The sequence below is a fragment of the Dendrobates tinctorius genome, unplaced genomic scaffold (genome assembly GCF_039654945.1).
Source record: "Dendrobates tinctorius isolate UK_male_01 unplaced genomic scaffold, ASM3965494v1 ptg000035l, whole genome shotgun sequence".
Lineage (NCBI taxonomy): Eukaryota > Metazoa > Chordata > Amphibia > Anura > Dendrobatidae > Dendrobates > Dendrobates tinctorius.
This window is the reverse complement of record NW_027361703.1, coordinates 70,496,884-70,513,708: the sequence shown is the minus strand read 5'-3', so window position 1 is coordinate 70,513,708 and position 16,825 is coordinate 70,496,884. Positions and strand designations below refer to the sequence as shown.

The following is a 16,825-nucleotide window of genomic DNA, read 5'->3' as shown; positions in this document are numbered from 1 at the left end:
GGATGTGAATACTCTGAAATTATAGCTAAGAGTCTGCACTTTATGCCCATATCTAATATATAAAGCTCAAAGTGTGTATGTATGTGTGTATGTATGTGTGTATGTGTGTGTGTATGTGTGTGTGTATGTCCGGGATAGGCATCTGAAACCGTTGCAGCTACAGCCACAAAATTTGGCACAGTCACACGTCTGGACCCCGAGAGCGTCCTAAGCTATGTTGTGAGGTGAAATTTTAACCCTGCGCGTTCCAATTCACCAAACAATTTTGCCCCTATCTACATACTGGGGGAAAAAGTGTGTGCGTGTCAAGCCCCGCCCCTCATTGTGATGTCATAATGCCCCTATTTGCATACTGGGGAAGCAGTGTGTGCGCATCAAGCCCCGTCCCTCATTATGATGTCACAATGGTTGCCATGGCGATGCTGATGTCATCATAGGTCACAAGCCCCGCCGCCGCTCATTATGATGTCATAATGGTTGACTATGGGATGGAGGATGTGTGATGGGTATATGGGCACTGGACTATGGGATGGAGGATATGTATGACGGGTATATGGGCACGGGACTATGGGATGGCGGATATGTATATGGGTATATGGGCACTTGACTATGGGATGGAGGATATGTTTGACAGGTATATGGGCACGGGACTATGGGATGGCGGATATGTATATGGGCACGGAACTATGGGATGGAGGATATGTGTGATGGGTATATGGGCACTCGACTATGGGATGGCGAATATGTATGATGGGTATATGGGCATGAGACTATGGGATGGAGAATATGTATGATGGGTATATGGGCATGGGACTATGGGATGGAGAATATGTATGATGGGTATATGGGCATGGGACTATGGGATGGAGGATGTGTGATGGGTATATGGGCACTGGACTATGGGATGGAGGATATGTATGATGGGTATATGGGCACAGGCCTATGGGATGGTGGATATGTATGATGGGTATATGGGCACTTGACTATGGGATGGCGAATATGTATGATGGGTGTATGGCCATGGGACTATGGGATGGAGGATGTGTGATGGGTATATGGGCATGAGACTATGGGATGGAGGATGTGTGATGGGTATATGGGCACGGGACTATGGGATGGAGGATAATTATAATTTGCTATAACTAACCACAGTTAGTTACTATGCCCGGGCAGCGCCGGGCTCTTCAGCTAGTCTAATATATATGTTTTGGTAAACAGCTAAAAAGTCAAAACTTGTGTCACTGTCCAAATATTTCTGGACCTCACTGTATACTAACTCTTTTTATGCTAAAATTTCCTAACAATTTTTGCATTTGGTCATGCATCAGGGGCAGACATACCATTGGTGCAACCTGTGTAGCCTCACAGGGGCCCAAGAAATAAGGGAGCCCATTTTCTTCTCCAAAGCAAATGGAATTGCAAAGGGTCCATGTACTATTCTTGCACAGGGGCCTTATTCTGTGTCCACTCCTGTCACACATTATACATTGTTATGTTCAGACATTATCTATGTTTTTTTTGTTCAACAAGTTCTTTACATAAATGCAACAAACCTTGACAGTAGCTCCTGGGAAAAAAAGCCAATTTCCAGTGTCCATAGGATCAAGGTTATCTTCTAATATAACCTGCTTATGTGCAGAATTGATTATAAGTATGTTGTCCAGGGCCCAGCATGCCTCATACACATCTCCTGCCTGTGTGGGCTCTTGTGCCCACCGGAACCAAACATTGTCACCTTTGGCTTCATAAGGAAGATAGATAATGTGGATGATTGCACTGACATTTGAAGGCGCACTGGAAGAATACAATAAATGAATTATATATACAATCCACATACATTACATTGGAACAGATTTTGAAAGATTTGTTTAGATTACAATTAAACACGTCTAAGTAATAAGTAAGGTATGATTTGGAGTCTTTTTTACTTTTCTCAAACATTGTAAAAAAAATCAGTAACCATATTTGTGGAAAAAGATGTACGATAGTTTCAGAATAAAATATTCTTATCACTAGCAAAACATTGTAAGACCATCTGAGAATATATAGCACTCAAACTGCAGAAGTGGATTGGCTAAGCAATGCTTGCATTTTCCTCCATGAAACTTTAGAGGTTGAGAATCATAGATCTAACTCAACTGATCAATGACTTTATACCTATCAAGTTCCTACAACATAACAAACTGGGATTCTATGGCATGATTCTCTGCAACTCAAAAAAAACCTGCAGCATGGTTAAATTCTATAATGGTGGTAATATAGTTGAATGGTTTATTTTTTAAAATACTTCAATATTTGTATACAGAGACAGTAGAACAATAATGGATTTGTGATTTTAAACTGAATATCAGGTTAACATAGTATAATAATAGTATCTCTGATTGACAGGTATACATAGAAACTCACCTGATTTTCTCTAGTGGCGTCCAGTTGGTAGCATTATTCTTGGCATAGGAAACAATAATGCCAGGATCAGAATAGCTGAATCGGCATAAGCCTGACCCTGTGTGATGAAACCATATTAAAAAATGTTATACTGTGACAAAAGGCATTAATTACTTGCTTAATAACCACAAATGGCAAGTGACCCCTACCCAAAATGCCTATTTTTTATATGCTAAATTACAAAATCAATAATGAAATGACACGAGAGCTGTTGCTGAAAGTAACAAACAGATTTATCCATGCTTAAGATGCCAGGGTTGATATCAAAGTGATAAATCACAGTGAGCTGTGTAACATATTTTAGATTTCCCTGGGGAGCATTGTGAATGATAAGCGTTCTGTAAGGATATATATGTTACCGACATGTGACCTAAATATTACTGACAGTAAGATCAATACATTGTACTTCTTCATATTGCTACGAAATATACCTACATCATTCAAAACTGATTTATAATTGTATGACAAAATGTAAATACTTTAAAAGGTTAAATGCAGAGACACAATACATGTTCTCTGTATGTAAAATATTAAGTTACACAGATCACATTATACAGTTGCTTAATAAGAAAGTCATTTGCATTCACTGATCCCAGTATAATTTAAATATAATGCCATTTTTTAAAAGATATTCACATTTAGTTTCACTAGATGGTGCCTTACTGAAAGATTAGTCATAGATCACATTGGTATAGGGCAGATGTTTGCATAATTATGTTTAGAGTTTAGCATGCCTACTGAATTTCTCAAGGTCAGAAAAGCACCGTTATAAACAAGCAGTAGTTTATCAAAATGTAAATGATAACGTAATGCTTTTCAAATGTACTTTTGTTATGCTGAACAGAAATGCTAAATTAAGATTTTTGGTTGTACCAAAAATGATAATTACAATAACAAGCAACTTGATTTTCTGGAGACCATGACAGCATCACGAGAGAGAGGATCCACCTCCCAGTACAGAAAACTCACAGGTATAAAAATGCAGAGCCTCCTACTCCCCTCAGTGGATTAAATAGGCAAGAGGCTGCCCTCCAGTTGTATTGAGCACAACTATTAGTTAGCAAAAATATACACCTTCATGAACAGAAGTAAAAGTTTATTTTATTAGCAGTCCCCCGTGATTAAACTCCCATATCCCAGAGGAAAAGTAAAGGGAGAGAATTTGAAAGGTGTTGTCATGTATGGTCTCGAAAAAAATCAATCACTGGTTAGTGTAATTATTATTTTCCAATGCCCAAGAGAGTCTAAGGGGAGAAAGAGAAAGAAGAGCCCAAAGGAGGTTACCTTCCCTGCTCCGTATCCAGAACCACTTAGCCAGGCAACAGGGTTGCCGGGGCAGAAGACTTTCTGTCCTGGACTGACTGGACCATGTGACTGCAAGGGGCAGGGAGGAAAAGGAAGGGGCGGTGGACCGGAAGGTGTGCAGGCAGAGGGCGCGAAAGGAGAGCGTGCCAGGCACAGAACAGAGCACCCCAGAGACAGGGGGGAGTGCGCCAGAGAAAAAGCAGGCTGCAGCACCACGCTCCCAGAGAGAGTGAACTCCCTGTCAGAGCACTGAGACTGAAATATGAGACATAGTGAGAGCTATATGTGAGTATGTGGACTCAGTAGCGTCCATGACCAGAGGAGACTTCCCCCTGACAGTGCAGAGACAGTGACCCCTGAGCACCATCCCCGTGACCGCAGTGGCAAGCCGAGACACCTGAGTGTGGTAAAGAGACTACCCAGTGTGTGCAGCATCATTACTGTGGAGAGACTGTCAGTGTAACTTACAGAGACTTAGAGCAGGGGAGACTCAGGTTCACATCATCTCCCTGCTTCCTGCTTTAACCCCTGAGGTCCCAGTTTTATCCATAGGATAAACTACAGAGACTTCAAGCACCGCTGTTGACGGTGCCAATGTGGGAGGAAAAAACCCTGCAATCAAGCTTTCCCCATGACTGATAAGTTACAAGAATTTCCGTTTAACCATTCCTACTCTGCATTGCTGTTGTATTGCCTTCCATAGCCTATTTACCATTTCACCATTTACTCTTTCACTTTAACCCCTACTGCTTCTCCCTGCGTGGAGAGTCTGTTCCCCGAAAATAAACCCTTTAACTCTTGGTCTGTCTCTGATCAGTGGCGACATCCACCGTACCTGCAACATTATTACAAGTGGCGTAGTCGGCAGAAAGTCGCACAATGGCGTGGAGGGGGCAGATCAAGCAGTTGGGGGAGGCCCCAGGTCTAGCATCTCCCTGGGAGCCATGTTAATTAATTTGCCAAAATTCTCTGGGAGCAGTTATGTTGTGGAGTTGAATAGAGCACCGAGGGAAGATGCGGATGCATCCCATGACGCCAGCCCTAGAGGCAGAAATAGCTGTGATGGCCCTAGAGGGGGATGCATGGGACTCTGTTATGTTTAGACCCCCAAGGCGAGAGATACCCTAGACAAAGTTCTACGTATACTTGAGGAGATGCATGGGGACCCCACTGATGTAAGGGAGCTGCGCATGCGACTGTTTCACCGGGTACAGAGAGAGGGAGAGACCGTGATGCAGTTTATGAATGCCCTACAGGAACTCCATACTGCCATAGTACGGAAGGATGGCGTAGGTGTAGGGCCAATTGACATTGTGCTATGAGACCAGCTGGTGACGGGCTTGGGAGATGTGATTATGAAGCAGGCCTTGTGAGAGCGTATGTAGGTTAAGCCAGGCATGACTTTTTCTGAGGATGGGAGTGAGGAGCGCACACACGTGCAGGAGCAGGGAGTGATAGTGCCAGTGGGGAAGGTATGGAGAAGGGATGTAGCTGCCCCCCAATGGGCAGAAGACTTGAAGGAGACTAAGCGGATCCGCAAAGAAATGGCTGAATATAAGAGAACCCCTGCTGTATTGTCTGGCCCACTAATGCAAGACAGAGAGACCGCCCCCCAACGTGAGACTAGTGCCATTCGGCGAAGAAGACCGCCCACATGCTACAACTGTGGAGAACTCAGCCCGAATGAAGAAGAGACGACATGGATCCGGGATTCACGGCTGAAGATAAGAAAAAATTGAGAAAAGATTGAGAGTCTGGGGGAAGCCCTTACTGCTGTCTTGGGGACCAGCGGCATACCCCAAGGTAACGTGTGGAAGCAGATGGAGGGAGATAGAGGAGAGGTGAGGAGCATGAAGAAGGTTACAGTGGAGGCTCCAGAGTGTAACCCCGTATCCTGGAGTGAAGAGCAACTGCACATGAGAGATGGTTCCTGCTGAGGACATCGATCCAGACCAAAGCACCCACCAGACAGACACAGACGTGAGTGCTGGGAATGCAGAAGAGTGGGACACCTGTCCAGCAATTTCCCTACCCTGGAAAAGCGATGGAAAAGATCCACTCACCCCTCTGAAGGTCCTGATAATTGGAGGGAGCATCGCCCATGGAGGGAATGGTACGTCGGGAGAAGGAGAGCTCCACTCAGAACAAGACAGTGTCATAGCGTTGGACACCGAGAAGAGATAGAGAGGGTGACGACTGTCCACGGTCAAAGGTCTGTGCTATCCTGACGTGTGGAGGTGGGTTTAGCAGAACTCCAATGTGGATCTAGGGGTCCCGACTGTGAAATTCGACCTGAAGAGGAGGAAGGGATAACTGCCTGAGTGGTCCATCGAAGTAAGTCACCACCAGGCTCGCCACAAGCTACCAACAAAGGAGAAGAGGTGAAAAGAGTTTCCGAGACGCACATTCCTACGGTTCTCGTCAATGAGAAGGAAGAGCCGCTAGTGTCGTCCCCTGAGGTGGAGAGTGTGCCGGACATCAACTCACGAGATCCTGACCGGATGGAGGAGATGGAGCAGCTGTGTGAGACAGGGAGTGTGGCTGAGAATCCATGGGAAGTGACAACCGCGGAGCCCGGCGCGGATGATGAAGGTTCCGGCTTGCATGGTCTTAATCAATCCGGCTCTAATTTTGACGAGAGTGCGCCTGTCAAAGAGGGGGGAGCTATGTTACCTGTACTAAGCCCCCAGGCCGAGGAACCAGAGCAAGGAACTCCCAAAGTTGTCGATAATGTTGTCTTCTCTTATTTTCCCCAATAGTTTTGATAAAACACAGAGCTGGAAAAATGCATAATTTGGAGCTAGACCCCAATCATGGCAGAAAACAGCTATCTCCAATATATTATCCCCAGGATTTAGGGAATAGAAAAGTCGTATCCTCACATTATATTTGGAGATACAAACCAATTTTCAGAGCACCACAGAAATAGACAACTTTGTTGAAAATGTCTCGATTTAGACATCACTCACCCTGGTTTAAAGATTTGCAACTGAGTAAGTCTGCTTGCATGTTCTTTGAACCCATTATATGGATTGCTGACAAGGAAAGATCATTCTCTACTAGTGATATCAGGATCTGAAGGGTCACATTTAGCATCTTTTTGGCTCCTGTGCCTCCTAGTAATATAGATATGCTACCACAGTGGGGTTATCTGACATAATTCTAATGTGTCAGTTCTGAATCTGTAGAAATAGTAGCGCTCAGAAAGCTGAAATTGCTCTATTAGATTGGAAGTTCTCACAGAGACAGAACTGTCTTACCTCCATTGCAGGAGTTGCCAACCCATGCAAGCACCACATGCAGCAGGACTGGCGTAGTAGGTTATCACTAATGGGTCTGATACACCCCTGGATAGATGTTATATGTCTAGCCACCATCCTAAGTTCCAAAGAGTCTTTTGTGGACTAAGTATATTGATGCTCAGGAGGCTGAAGTCTGACATCCAAGCTTTTTTTTAGAATCATAGACTGTAGAGGTCTTGAATGGTTCTGTGCCCATTGCATTGATAAGATACGCGTCGGCAAGGTTCAGAGAAAGGACATTGCCATGCTCACTGATACTTGAGGTCTGGCAATAAGGCTCTTTACTGCTAGACAAGCTCTCTGAATTTTCTCTTGAGGAAGATGTTTCATAACATGACTAGGAACTTCTTGAAGAGGGATCAGACAAGATTTACGATAATATATAGTCCAGCCTAAACGAGAAAGAATGTTTATCACTTGATTCACATACATTCAGAATTTCTCTTGCTGGAGCAACAATCAGGCAGTTGTTGGGGAAAAAGAATGTCTTTTTCTCTGACACGAACTGCAACTTCTGACAATCTTGTAGAAAATACAGGGGGCCAGTGAAATCCCAGAGGGTAAAGTATTTCCATTTTTAATTTCTTCTAATACAGCTATTTGTTTACATTTTTCAGATCTACAATTATTCTCCATTTTCTATTTGGCTTTAACAATATCTAATAGTCTTTTCAATAGCTTCATATTTATTATTAATGCCTATGTGATGATTTCATATGTCAATCTCAAATTGATCCACACCATGTATTATTTCTGAAAATTGGATTGCAAGTGTTACTTTTTCGTTACTCAGCTTAAATTATGTTGTATCATGATTATAAGTCCATTTACATTATGATTATACAAGTGTGTGAAATCAAGACAATTGGATTTGTATACATCTTTTGCCAATGTCCCTGAGAGCAGACAAAGGACTTTACCATGAGAATTCACTAAGTATTGGACTTTTTTCCTCCCTTAAATAAATTTTTGCATGTTTCATGTATGTCCTTCATTTCATCATTTTTGTAACCATTATGCACTGTACATGTGCATAATAATTAATACTTTCACCTGACTTGAACCCCATAGAAAACCTTTGGGGTTGCTTGCTACTTCAAAGCTCACCACAGAATATTAATGAACAGGATGGAGGTTATTGCCCATGAGGCATGGGCTAAGATTCATCATACAATACCGTCAGGTAGTCATCTGATTGGAACATTTGTATTTAGTTCTCCAAGATGTTTCTTCAAAAACTGTAGTTATTTTGAAGGCAAAGGACGGCAACACCAGACATTGATTTGTTATAAATTTCTCTTTACATCATTCATGTTGTGTTTTATTAAGTCATAAAAATAAGTCATTAACACTTCTTTTTTTTAAAACATTCTTACTTTACAGCTTCTTTTTTCGACATAAAAAAATGCCATGTGGCATATTGCTCATGCTACTGTTTGCAAACTGCGTAGTCTAAACATGCTATTCTGCATTTCTGGCCTTATCGTCCATCGAGCACATCTCGCATGACATTGGTCGGCAATTGTAAAGGACCTGCCAGCAGCGAATAAAGATGATCTGCATAACCAAGTGCAGTCAGCATGGCAGAACATTTCTCAGACAACCATTAATAACCTCATTGATGGCATATCAAGGCGTGTAAGTTTGGGTATTTCTGCACATGGTGATCATACTCGATACTTCATAAATCGAGATGTTTTGAAAAGTTTGTTTCCATTCTTTTATTATTTACGTATCAGTAACATGTCTATCGATCCTGTGATTTTCATACTTCCACAACTTCTCCCTCTTGCTGTTTCGATTTCACTGTTGAGAAGTGTGCATACACACCGACACACAAATGCACATAAATATATTTTTAACAAGTGAAGGTTAGTGTTGATATCAATTTATGATTATTTTGAGCCCATCTGCTTCTACAGCCTGTGTTCCAGTGAAAGAACATCTGTCGTCCATCTTTGTACTATTCCCCACACCAGGGCTCCAAATTTTAATCATATTCATTTATTTTACTTAGAAGAATCACGTTCAGAACCAATCAATCTCATCCTTAGTTCATCATATACATTCATGCAGCATGAAAGATGAAACTGAGCATGATTCTATACAGTAGAATGAATAGTCACATAATGAGAGGAAGATTAAGACAACTCCCGCTATTTTAATTAGCAAATTTCTGCATCACTGCAAAACCACCATTAGTTATTTGAGGCAAAACAGTCTGTAACTAAAACACATACAAAATGTTTTTCTGTCATACATTTTGAAAAAGAATGTCAATATGATGTTTTCTATTTAAAGAAAACAGTGTCACATTATTAAAGAATCTAAAATAATAATAATGTATTAATAAATTCTACAATAAAATCTAATTACATAAAAAATTAATGAAATCCTAGGGAGGAAAAATTTAAATTGTGAACATATAATCCCTTAAAATATATTCATTCATTAAATATAGCTAAACAACACATACCCAGTGTAAGTATTGGTAAATACCAAAAATACAAAAAGACCACAATTTAGACTAAAAAACCTATAAAGACCCTACAATAAACCAAGTCTCACACTTTCCTATCAGTGGAGGTTGGCACCCTAAAGTACGATTATAATCAATATAGGTGAGAGAAAAGGAATGAAAAACAATCGTTAATTACAGGTACTCTATGGCCTAAAAGCAGCAATAAATATTAACATAATATCCTATAACAGTGCATACCGGAGTCACCGATGTATGGAGCCTCCTATCCGGGCTTAACAATCAATAACTGACCCAACGATAAAAAAATATCTGATGATAATTCTTTTGAATAATTCTTTTGAACAACAGTCTCGTATTTTGAGAAAAAGATTTAATGAGAGAGGATACAGTAATAAAAGGATAACACAGGGTTATCATCGTGCAAGACATACTCCAAGAAATGAATTGTTGTATAAAAATTCTGTTAAAAAAGATGTTGATAATCAAGTTCGCCTAATTTCAACATATAATAGCCAGTGGATGGAGTTCAAAAAGATCATACAGAATCACTGGCTGATTTTGATGTCGGATCCTATTTTGAAGAAATGTCCGCCTAAGTCGCCCCTTATAACCGCACGCAGATCTAAAAATCTTAAGGACCTTTTGGTTCACAGCCATTATGAGCCATCTTCTGTTGCTAATAATACTTGGCTTGACATGAAGGGTTTTTATCCATGCGGTCATTGTAAGGGGTGTGACAATATGGTTAAAACCAAGGAATTCTCTAATGTGACAGGAACTCGTAAATTTACAATCAAACAGTTTATTACTTGTTCCACCAAAGGAGTGGTGTACAGTGCCCAATGTCCATGTGGGAAATTGTACATTGAGCTCACAACTCGCGAGTTGCAGGTATGCATTAGGGAGCATGTCAGAGGTATTGAAAAGGGACGCACTGTGACTGATTTGTCTCTTTTAAAAACTGTACCACGACATTTCCATTAATACCACAATAGCGATTCTAGCCTGTCTTTGGCTAGAGGAATTGATGTTTTGCAACTTGGTCCTAGAGGTGGGGATTTGGGAAAAAATCTAGCCAAACTAGAATGCAAGTGGATATATAGGTTAGGTTCTTTGATTCCAGATGGGCTTAATGAGAGTTTTGGTTTCAGTGCATTTCTATAATGGGATAAAAAAAAATTTCTGCCCTTTTTTTGCTTTTTGTCTATTTTATGGGATAGGGTTTGGTTTAGGGTTTTTTAATGATTTTATTTGTGTTTTATTTTGTTTAGTTGGAAGTTTATTCTTATGAATTATTCTTTCCATTATGGGATATTCTGAAAACATAAATCCCCTTGGTCTCAACATGCTGTGATGAAAACTTCCATCAACATCAAGAAATACTATGTCATATTTTAAATGTTCTTGTGCGGAATAATGTTAATATTGGGTTTTTTGTTTATTGATGTATATATCATCCTTAATATGTATTGTAGATAAAGTAATGTGATTTTTTTATACAATTATAATAATATATCGGGTTATGTATGTATTATTGGTATTGTATATTCACTGTTTATTGATATGTATAGAGTACCGTATTTAGTTGGCACTATATGAATATAAATTATTGATGAAGTAAGGCTGGTTTCACATTAGCGCATTTTCAGCGCGCGCACGGCCGGGGGTAGCTCCGCCCCCGATCCGGCTCTCTGCCCGGCGTGCCCGCCCCTTCCTTGTAGCGCCGCCTCCTAGCGGACAGCGGCGCCTGCGATCGGCGCACCCTATCTTTAGCATAGGGTGCGCCGATCGTGCGCAGGCCGTGCGCTAGTTGCGCTTTGACCTGCGCTGCGCACTTTTGACGGTGCGCCATGCGCGCCAAAATCAAACTTTTCGGATTTTGGCGCGCACGGCGCACCGTCAAAAGTGCGCAGCGCAGGTCAAAGCGCAACTAGCGCACGGCCTGCGCACGATCGGCGCACCCTATGCTAAAGATAGGGTGCGCCGATCGCAGGCGCCGCTGTCCGCTAGGAGGCGGCGCTACAAGGAAGGGGCGGGCACGCCGGGCAGAGAGCCGGATCGGGGGCGGAGCTACCCCCGGCCGTGCGCGCGCTGAAAATGCGCTAATGTGAAACCAGCCTAAATTGTATATTTGTACACTTTTTTAACATCTTTATAATTAATTTGGTTTGTTATTAATTCATTTATTTTATTTAGTAATGAAATATTAATTGTTTGTATCACTTGTTTACTTTATGTATGCAATTTTTGCACATGAATGAGCACTTGTTCCCTTTAGATATTGTCATTTTGCACGGGAACGTTATTGTCAGCACTGATTGATTTCCAGGGAGCGCGCCCGTCCTTCTGTCTGCTGCATTACTCTGTATTCTCCGGCAAGATGGGGAATGCTGACATACAGGTGACCATTACCATGGTTACAGGTATGTTTGCGTTTCACAGACCGCGGTTGAAGAGTTCCTTCCATAGGCAGCAGCTTTATGACGCGGTGCGCCGCTTAATGGAGAATCAGCTGTGATTGACATGGGCTGTGCAGCCCAACACCTGTTGGTGCTGTTTCATTTAAAAAAAACCCGCTTTTCCCCGTCTTTGTTACATGCCCCCTGAGGAAGAGGACAAAACGCGCGTCGGGGAGTGGGACACGCGGATAATTCTAATCCATGTAAGCTATTGACGCTACACATTGTTTGATCGCGGGTTTTGTATTATTGGCTTATATTTAGTAGTGTTAATAGGCTATGTATTTAGTCGAGGCACACACTATATATTGTGTTGCAAGGATCACTACCTAGCAGTCATTGATATCTGGAGAGCGAGTGAGCCGGAGCATTTCATGCCATTAGTTCAATGGGGAGCCTCTCTTCATTTTGCATTTTGCTATGATATTTTTTCGGGCTAAATGTAATAATTTTGTTAGTCTGGCTTACCTCATAGTAATTTAATGGTTGATAGTACATGTTTATTGTCAAGTATTATCTTGTCTCTCCATTTTTTCATACTTGTCTATGCTCTTGGATGTATTTAGCGTCTCGTGTCTTGCAACAGAGGTTTTCATCAGTTTTCTGTTTTAATATGTTTCAATAAAATATATGTTTTATTTTGCATGTGCATAGTGCTGTTTCTGTTTCTGGTAATTTATACTACCGGTGGGACAGGCGGGTTTTGATATCAATTTATTGGCACTAGAAATAATTAGTTGGATTTCATGTTGATTTCATAGAATCATAGAATCGTAGAGTTGGAAGGGACCTCCTGGGCCATCTGGTCCAACCCCCTGCTCAAAGCAGGATTCGCTAAATCATCCCAGTCAGATGTCTGTCCAGCCTCTGTTTGAAGACTTCCATTGAAGGAGAACTCACCACTTCTCGTGGCAGCCTGTTCCACTCATTGATCACTCTAACTGTCAAAAAGTTTTTTCTAATATCTAATCTGTGTCTCCTCCCATTCAGTTTCATCCCATTGCTTCTAGTCTTTCCTTGTGCAAATGAGAATAAAGTTGATCCTTCTACAATGTGACAGCCCTTTAGATATTTGTAGACAGCTATTAAGTCTCCTCTCAGTCTTCTCTTTTGCAAACTAAACATTCCCAAATCCTGCAACCTTTCCTCATAAGACAGGGTTTGCAGACCGGTCACCATTCTGGTCGCTCTTTTCTGAACTTGCTCCAGTTTGTTGATGTCTTTTTTAAAATGTGGTGCCCAAAACTGGACACAATATTCCAGATGAGGTCTGACCAAAGAGGAGTAGAGGGAAATAATGATTTCACGTGATCTAGACTGTATGCTTCTGTTAATACATCCTAGAATTGCATTTGCCTTTTTTGCTGCTGCATCACACTGTTGACTCATATTCAGTCTGTGATCTATTAGTATACCCAAGTCTTTTTCACATGTGCTGTCACTTAGCCCTATTCCTCCCATTCTATATATGCTTTTTTCATTTTTATTGCCCAGATGTAGTACTTTGCATTTTTCCCTGTTAAAAACCATTCTGTTTGTTGCTGCCCACTTCTCCAGTTTATTTATATCTTTTTGAATCCTCTCTCTCTCTTCTCTAGTATTAGCTATCCCTCCTAGCTTTGTGTCATCAGCAAATTTAATCAGTTTACCCTCAATTCCTTCATCTAAATCGTTGATAAAGATGTTGAACAATACAGGGCCCAGGACAGAGCCCTGTGGTACCCCACTTGAGACATTCTTCCAACTGGATGTGCAGCCATTTACGACCACTCTTTGGGTCCGATCACTAAGCCAGTTATGAATCCACCTAACAGTTGCCTTGTCCATTCCATACTTAGTCATTTTTTCAATAAGGATTGTATGAGAGACTTTGTCAAATGCTTTGCTGAAGTCAAGATATACTATATCTACAGCATTTCCTTGATCCACCCAATCAGTGATACCGTCATAGAAGGAAATTAAGTTAGTCTGACATGACTTATTAGTTACAAACCCATGCTGACTCTGTTTAATCACTTCATTCTTATCCAGGTATTGACATACATGTTGTTTAATAATTTGTTCAAAGATCTTTCCTGGTATAGAAGTCAGACTCACCGGCCTATAGTTGCTTGGGTCCACCTTCTTCCCCTTTTTGAAGATAGGAACAACATTTGCTCTTCTCCAGTCTTCTGGCACTTCTCCTGTTCTCCAAGAATTTTCAAAGATTATGGAGAGGGGTTCAAAAATTTCTTCTGCTATCTCCTTCAGTACTCTGGGGTTTAATTCATCTGGACCTGGAGACTTGAATTCATTTAGGTTAGCTAAGTGTTTCCTCACAATCTTTCTGTTTATAGATATCCTGGATTCTTCTATTCCCTTAATAGGACAGTGAATAACAGTTGATGTTACATTTCCTTTCTGAGAGAAAACAGATGCAAAATAGGAATTTAAAAGTTCAGCCTTCTCAACATCCTGTCTTACCATTTCATCATTTTCATCCTGTAAAAATCCTATAGCATCTTTGACTTTTCTTTTACTTTTGACATATCCCCAAAATCCTTTATTATTGCTTTTGACATCTCTTGCAAGCCTCAATTCATTTTCAGCTTTAGATAATCTGATTTGTGCCCTGCAGGTTCTGCAGACAGCATTATATTCTTCTATAGATATGCCTCCCTCTTTCCATTTTATAAACATTTTTTTCTTCCTTTTTAGCATGTGCTTAAGTTCTGTGTTCATCCATCCTGGTTTCCTTAAATGCTTCCTATTCTTCTCTCTTTTCGGAATTGTTAACAACTGTGCTTTGAGAATTTCATTTTTCAAGATTTCCCATCCCTCCTGGACATTTTTGTCTTTTAGGATATCCAGCCATTGGATCCCTCCAATTCTCTTTCTGAATCCCTTAAAATCTGCCTTTCTGAAATCTAACCTTGACGTCTGAGTCTTCACAGGTCTTCCGCCTCTAGTTATCCAAAATTCTAAAATAGCATGGTCGCTACCTCCTAGGGTCCCAGCCACTTTTACCTCCTCAACCATTTCCTCCCTGTTTATAAGGATTAGATCCAAGGTAGCAGTTTCCCTTGTTTTCTCCCTTACCTTTTGGAAGATAAAGTTGTCAGCAAGAGAGGATAAGAATTTCCTTGACCTGTTAGTTTTGCCTGAGAGAGATTCCCAACAAATGTCTGGATAGTTGACATCTCCCATGACAACTATGTCATATTTTTTGGAGAACTTGGCCATTTGATGCATAAAGAGTTCATCCATATCTTCAGCTTGCACAGGCGGCCTGTAGTAAATGCCTACAATGGTGTCCTTTCCATTGTTCTGTCCTTGTATTCTTACCCAAACAGTTTCCACAGAACTCCCAGTCTCTGAAGATTCAATCTCTGTGCAGATATACGTGTTTCTAACATACAATGCGACACCTCCTCCTCGTTTATCAAGTCTGTTTCTTGCAAATAAGTTGTACCCTTCTAGTCTTGTATTCCAATCATGTGTATTGTCCCACCAAGTTTCAGTGATTCCAATGACATCATATTTCTTTTCCTGTGTTAGTAGTTCCAATTCTCCTTGTTTGTTGCCCATGCTTTGTGCATTAGTATAGAAACATTTTAGTTTGTGATTGGTTTCTCTTTCTCCAATATTTTTATTAATTAGATTCTTTCGTCTTTGTTCTTCCTTTCCACTTCTAATAGCAGAGTTCTCAATAGCATTTGTCAGGTGTATGGCTTTTTCTGGTCTTTTGCTTCCCTTCCCATGTTGTTCTAGTTTAAAGCTCTCCTTACAAGTGTAGCAAGGCGACTTCCAAATACATACTTTCCAGTCTTCGTAAGGTGCACCCCATCTCTAGCAAGTAGTCCATCGTAAAGGTAATTCACTCCGTGATCCAGAAATCCAAATCGTTGCTGACTGCACCATCGATGTAGCCAGTTGTTCACCTGCAGAATCTTATTCCACTTCCTTGTTCCATGGCCATCCACTGGGAGGATGGAAGAGAAGACCACCTGCGCTCCCAGTTCTTTCACTTTCTTGCCTAAGTCTTCAAAGTCTCTGCAGATGGTTTCCAGGTCGTTTCTTGCGGTGTCATTTGTCCCCACGTGTAGTAGCAGGAATGGGTAGTCATCTGTAGGTCTGAAGAGTCCTGATATCCTGTCAGACACATCTTTAATTTTTGCACCTGGAAGACAGCACATTTCTCTTGAAGTTATATCCGGTCTGCAGATAGCGGCCTCTGTTCCTCTCAACAGGGAATCCCCCATGACCACCACTCTCCGTTTCGTCTTCACAACATTTTTCTTTCTCCATCCGGGAGGACTCTGAAGGCGTACAAGGTTGTTGTTTGTTGGCAAAGTCTTATCCTGATGTATTTCTTCATCGTTTTCCTGCGTGAGAGCCTGGTACTGGTTTCTGAGCAGTATGGGTGCTGACTGCCTCCTGATCCTCCTGCTTCTCTGGGTCACATGTCTCCATTCCTCTGTTTCTTCAGGTGCACTTCGAATTTCTTCTCTTTCTGTAACATGAAGAGATAATTCTGCTCTGTCTAAGAACTCTTCACCTTCCTTAATGATCTTCAATGTAGCTAACCTCTCTTCGAGATTTTGCAACTTTTCCTCCAACAGGGACACAAGCTTGCATTTGTGGCAGGTGAAGTTTGGCTTTTCCACTGGTAAATCTGTGAACATGTAGCAAGAAAGATTTATTTAGCTATATTCTACTGGCACTAATATTTCCCGCTAAGCCGCAAGTAATTAATAGCAAGTCACTTAGTCCCCTATTTGTGTTCCTCACACTGGCCGTTCTCGATCCCTTCTCTCTACGCTGGAAGTAATGCCCCAGTTCACTTGAGTTTC

General features: G+C 41.3%; 1 protein-coding gene across 3 annotated transcripts in view; it reads right to left on the bottom strand.

Annotated features, from left to right (window-relative positions):
• RELN (reelin) overlaps positions 1-16,825 on the bottom strand; it is a 1,162,997-nt gene that overhangs the window by 534,413 nt on the left and 611,759 nt on the right. For all 3 annotated transcript variants that reach the window (XM_073573631.1, XM_073573629.1, XM_073573630.1), the window contains exons 9-10: positions 2,407-2,503; positions 1,554-1,794 (exon numbers count right to left, since the gene is read on the bottom strand). In XM_073573631.1, the coding sequence (XP_073429732.1) occupies positions 1,554-1,794; positions 2,407-2,503 (338 nt within the window). The remainder of the gene's footprint in view (positions 1-1,553; positions 1,795-2,406; positions 2,504-16,825) is intronic.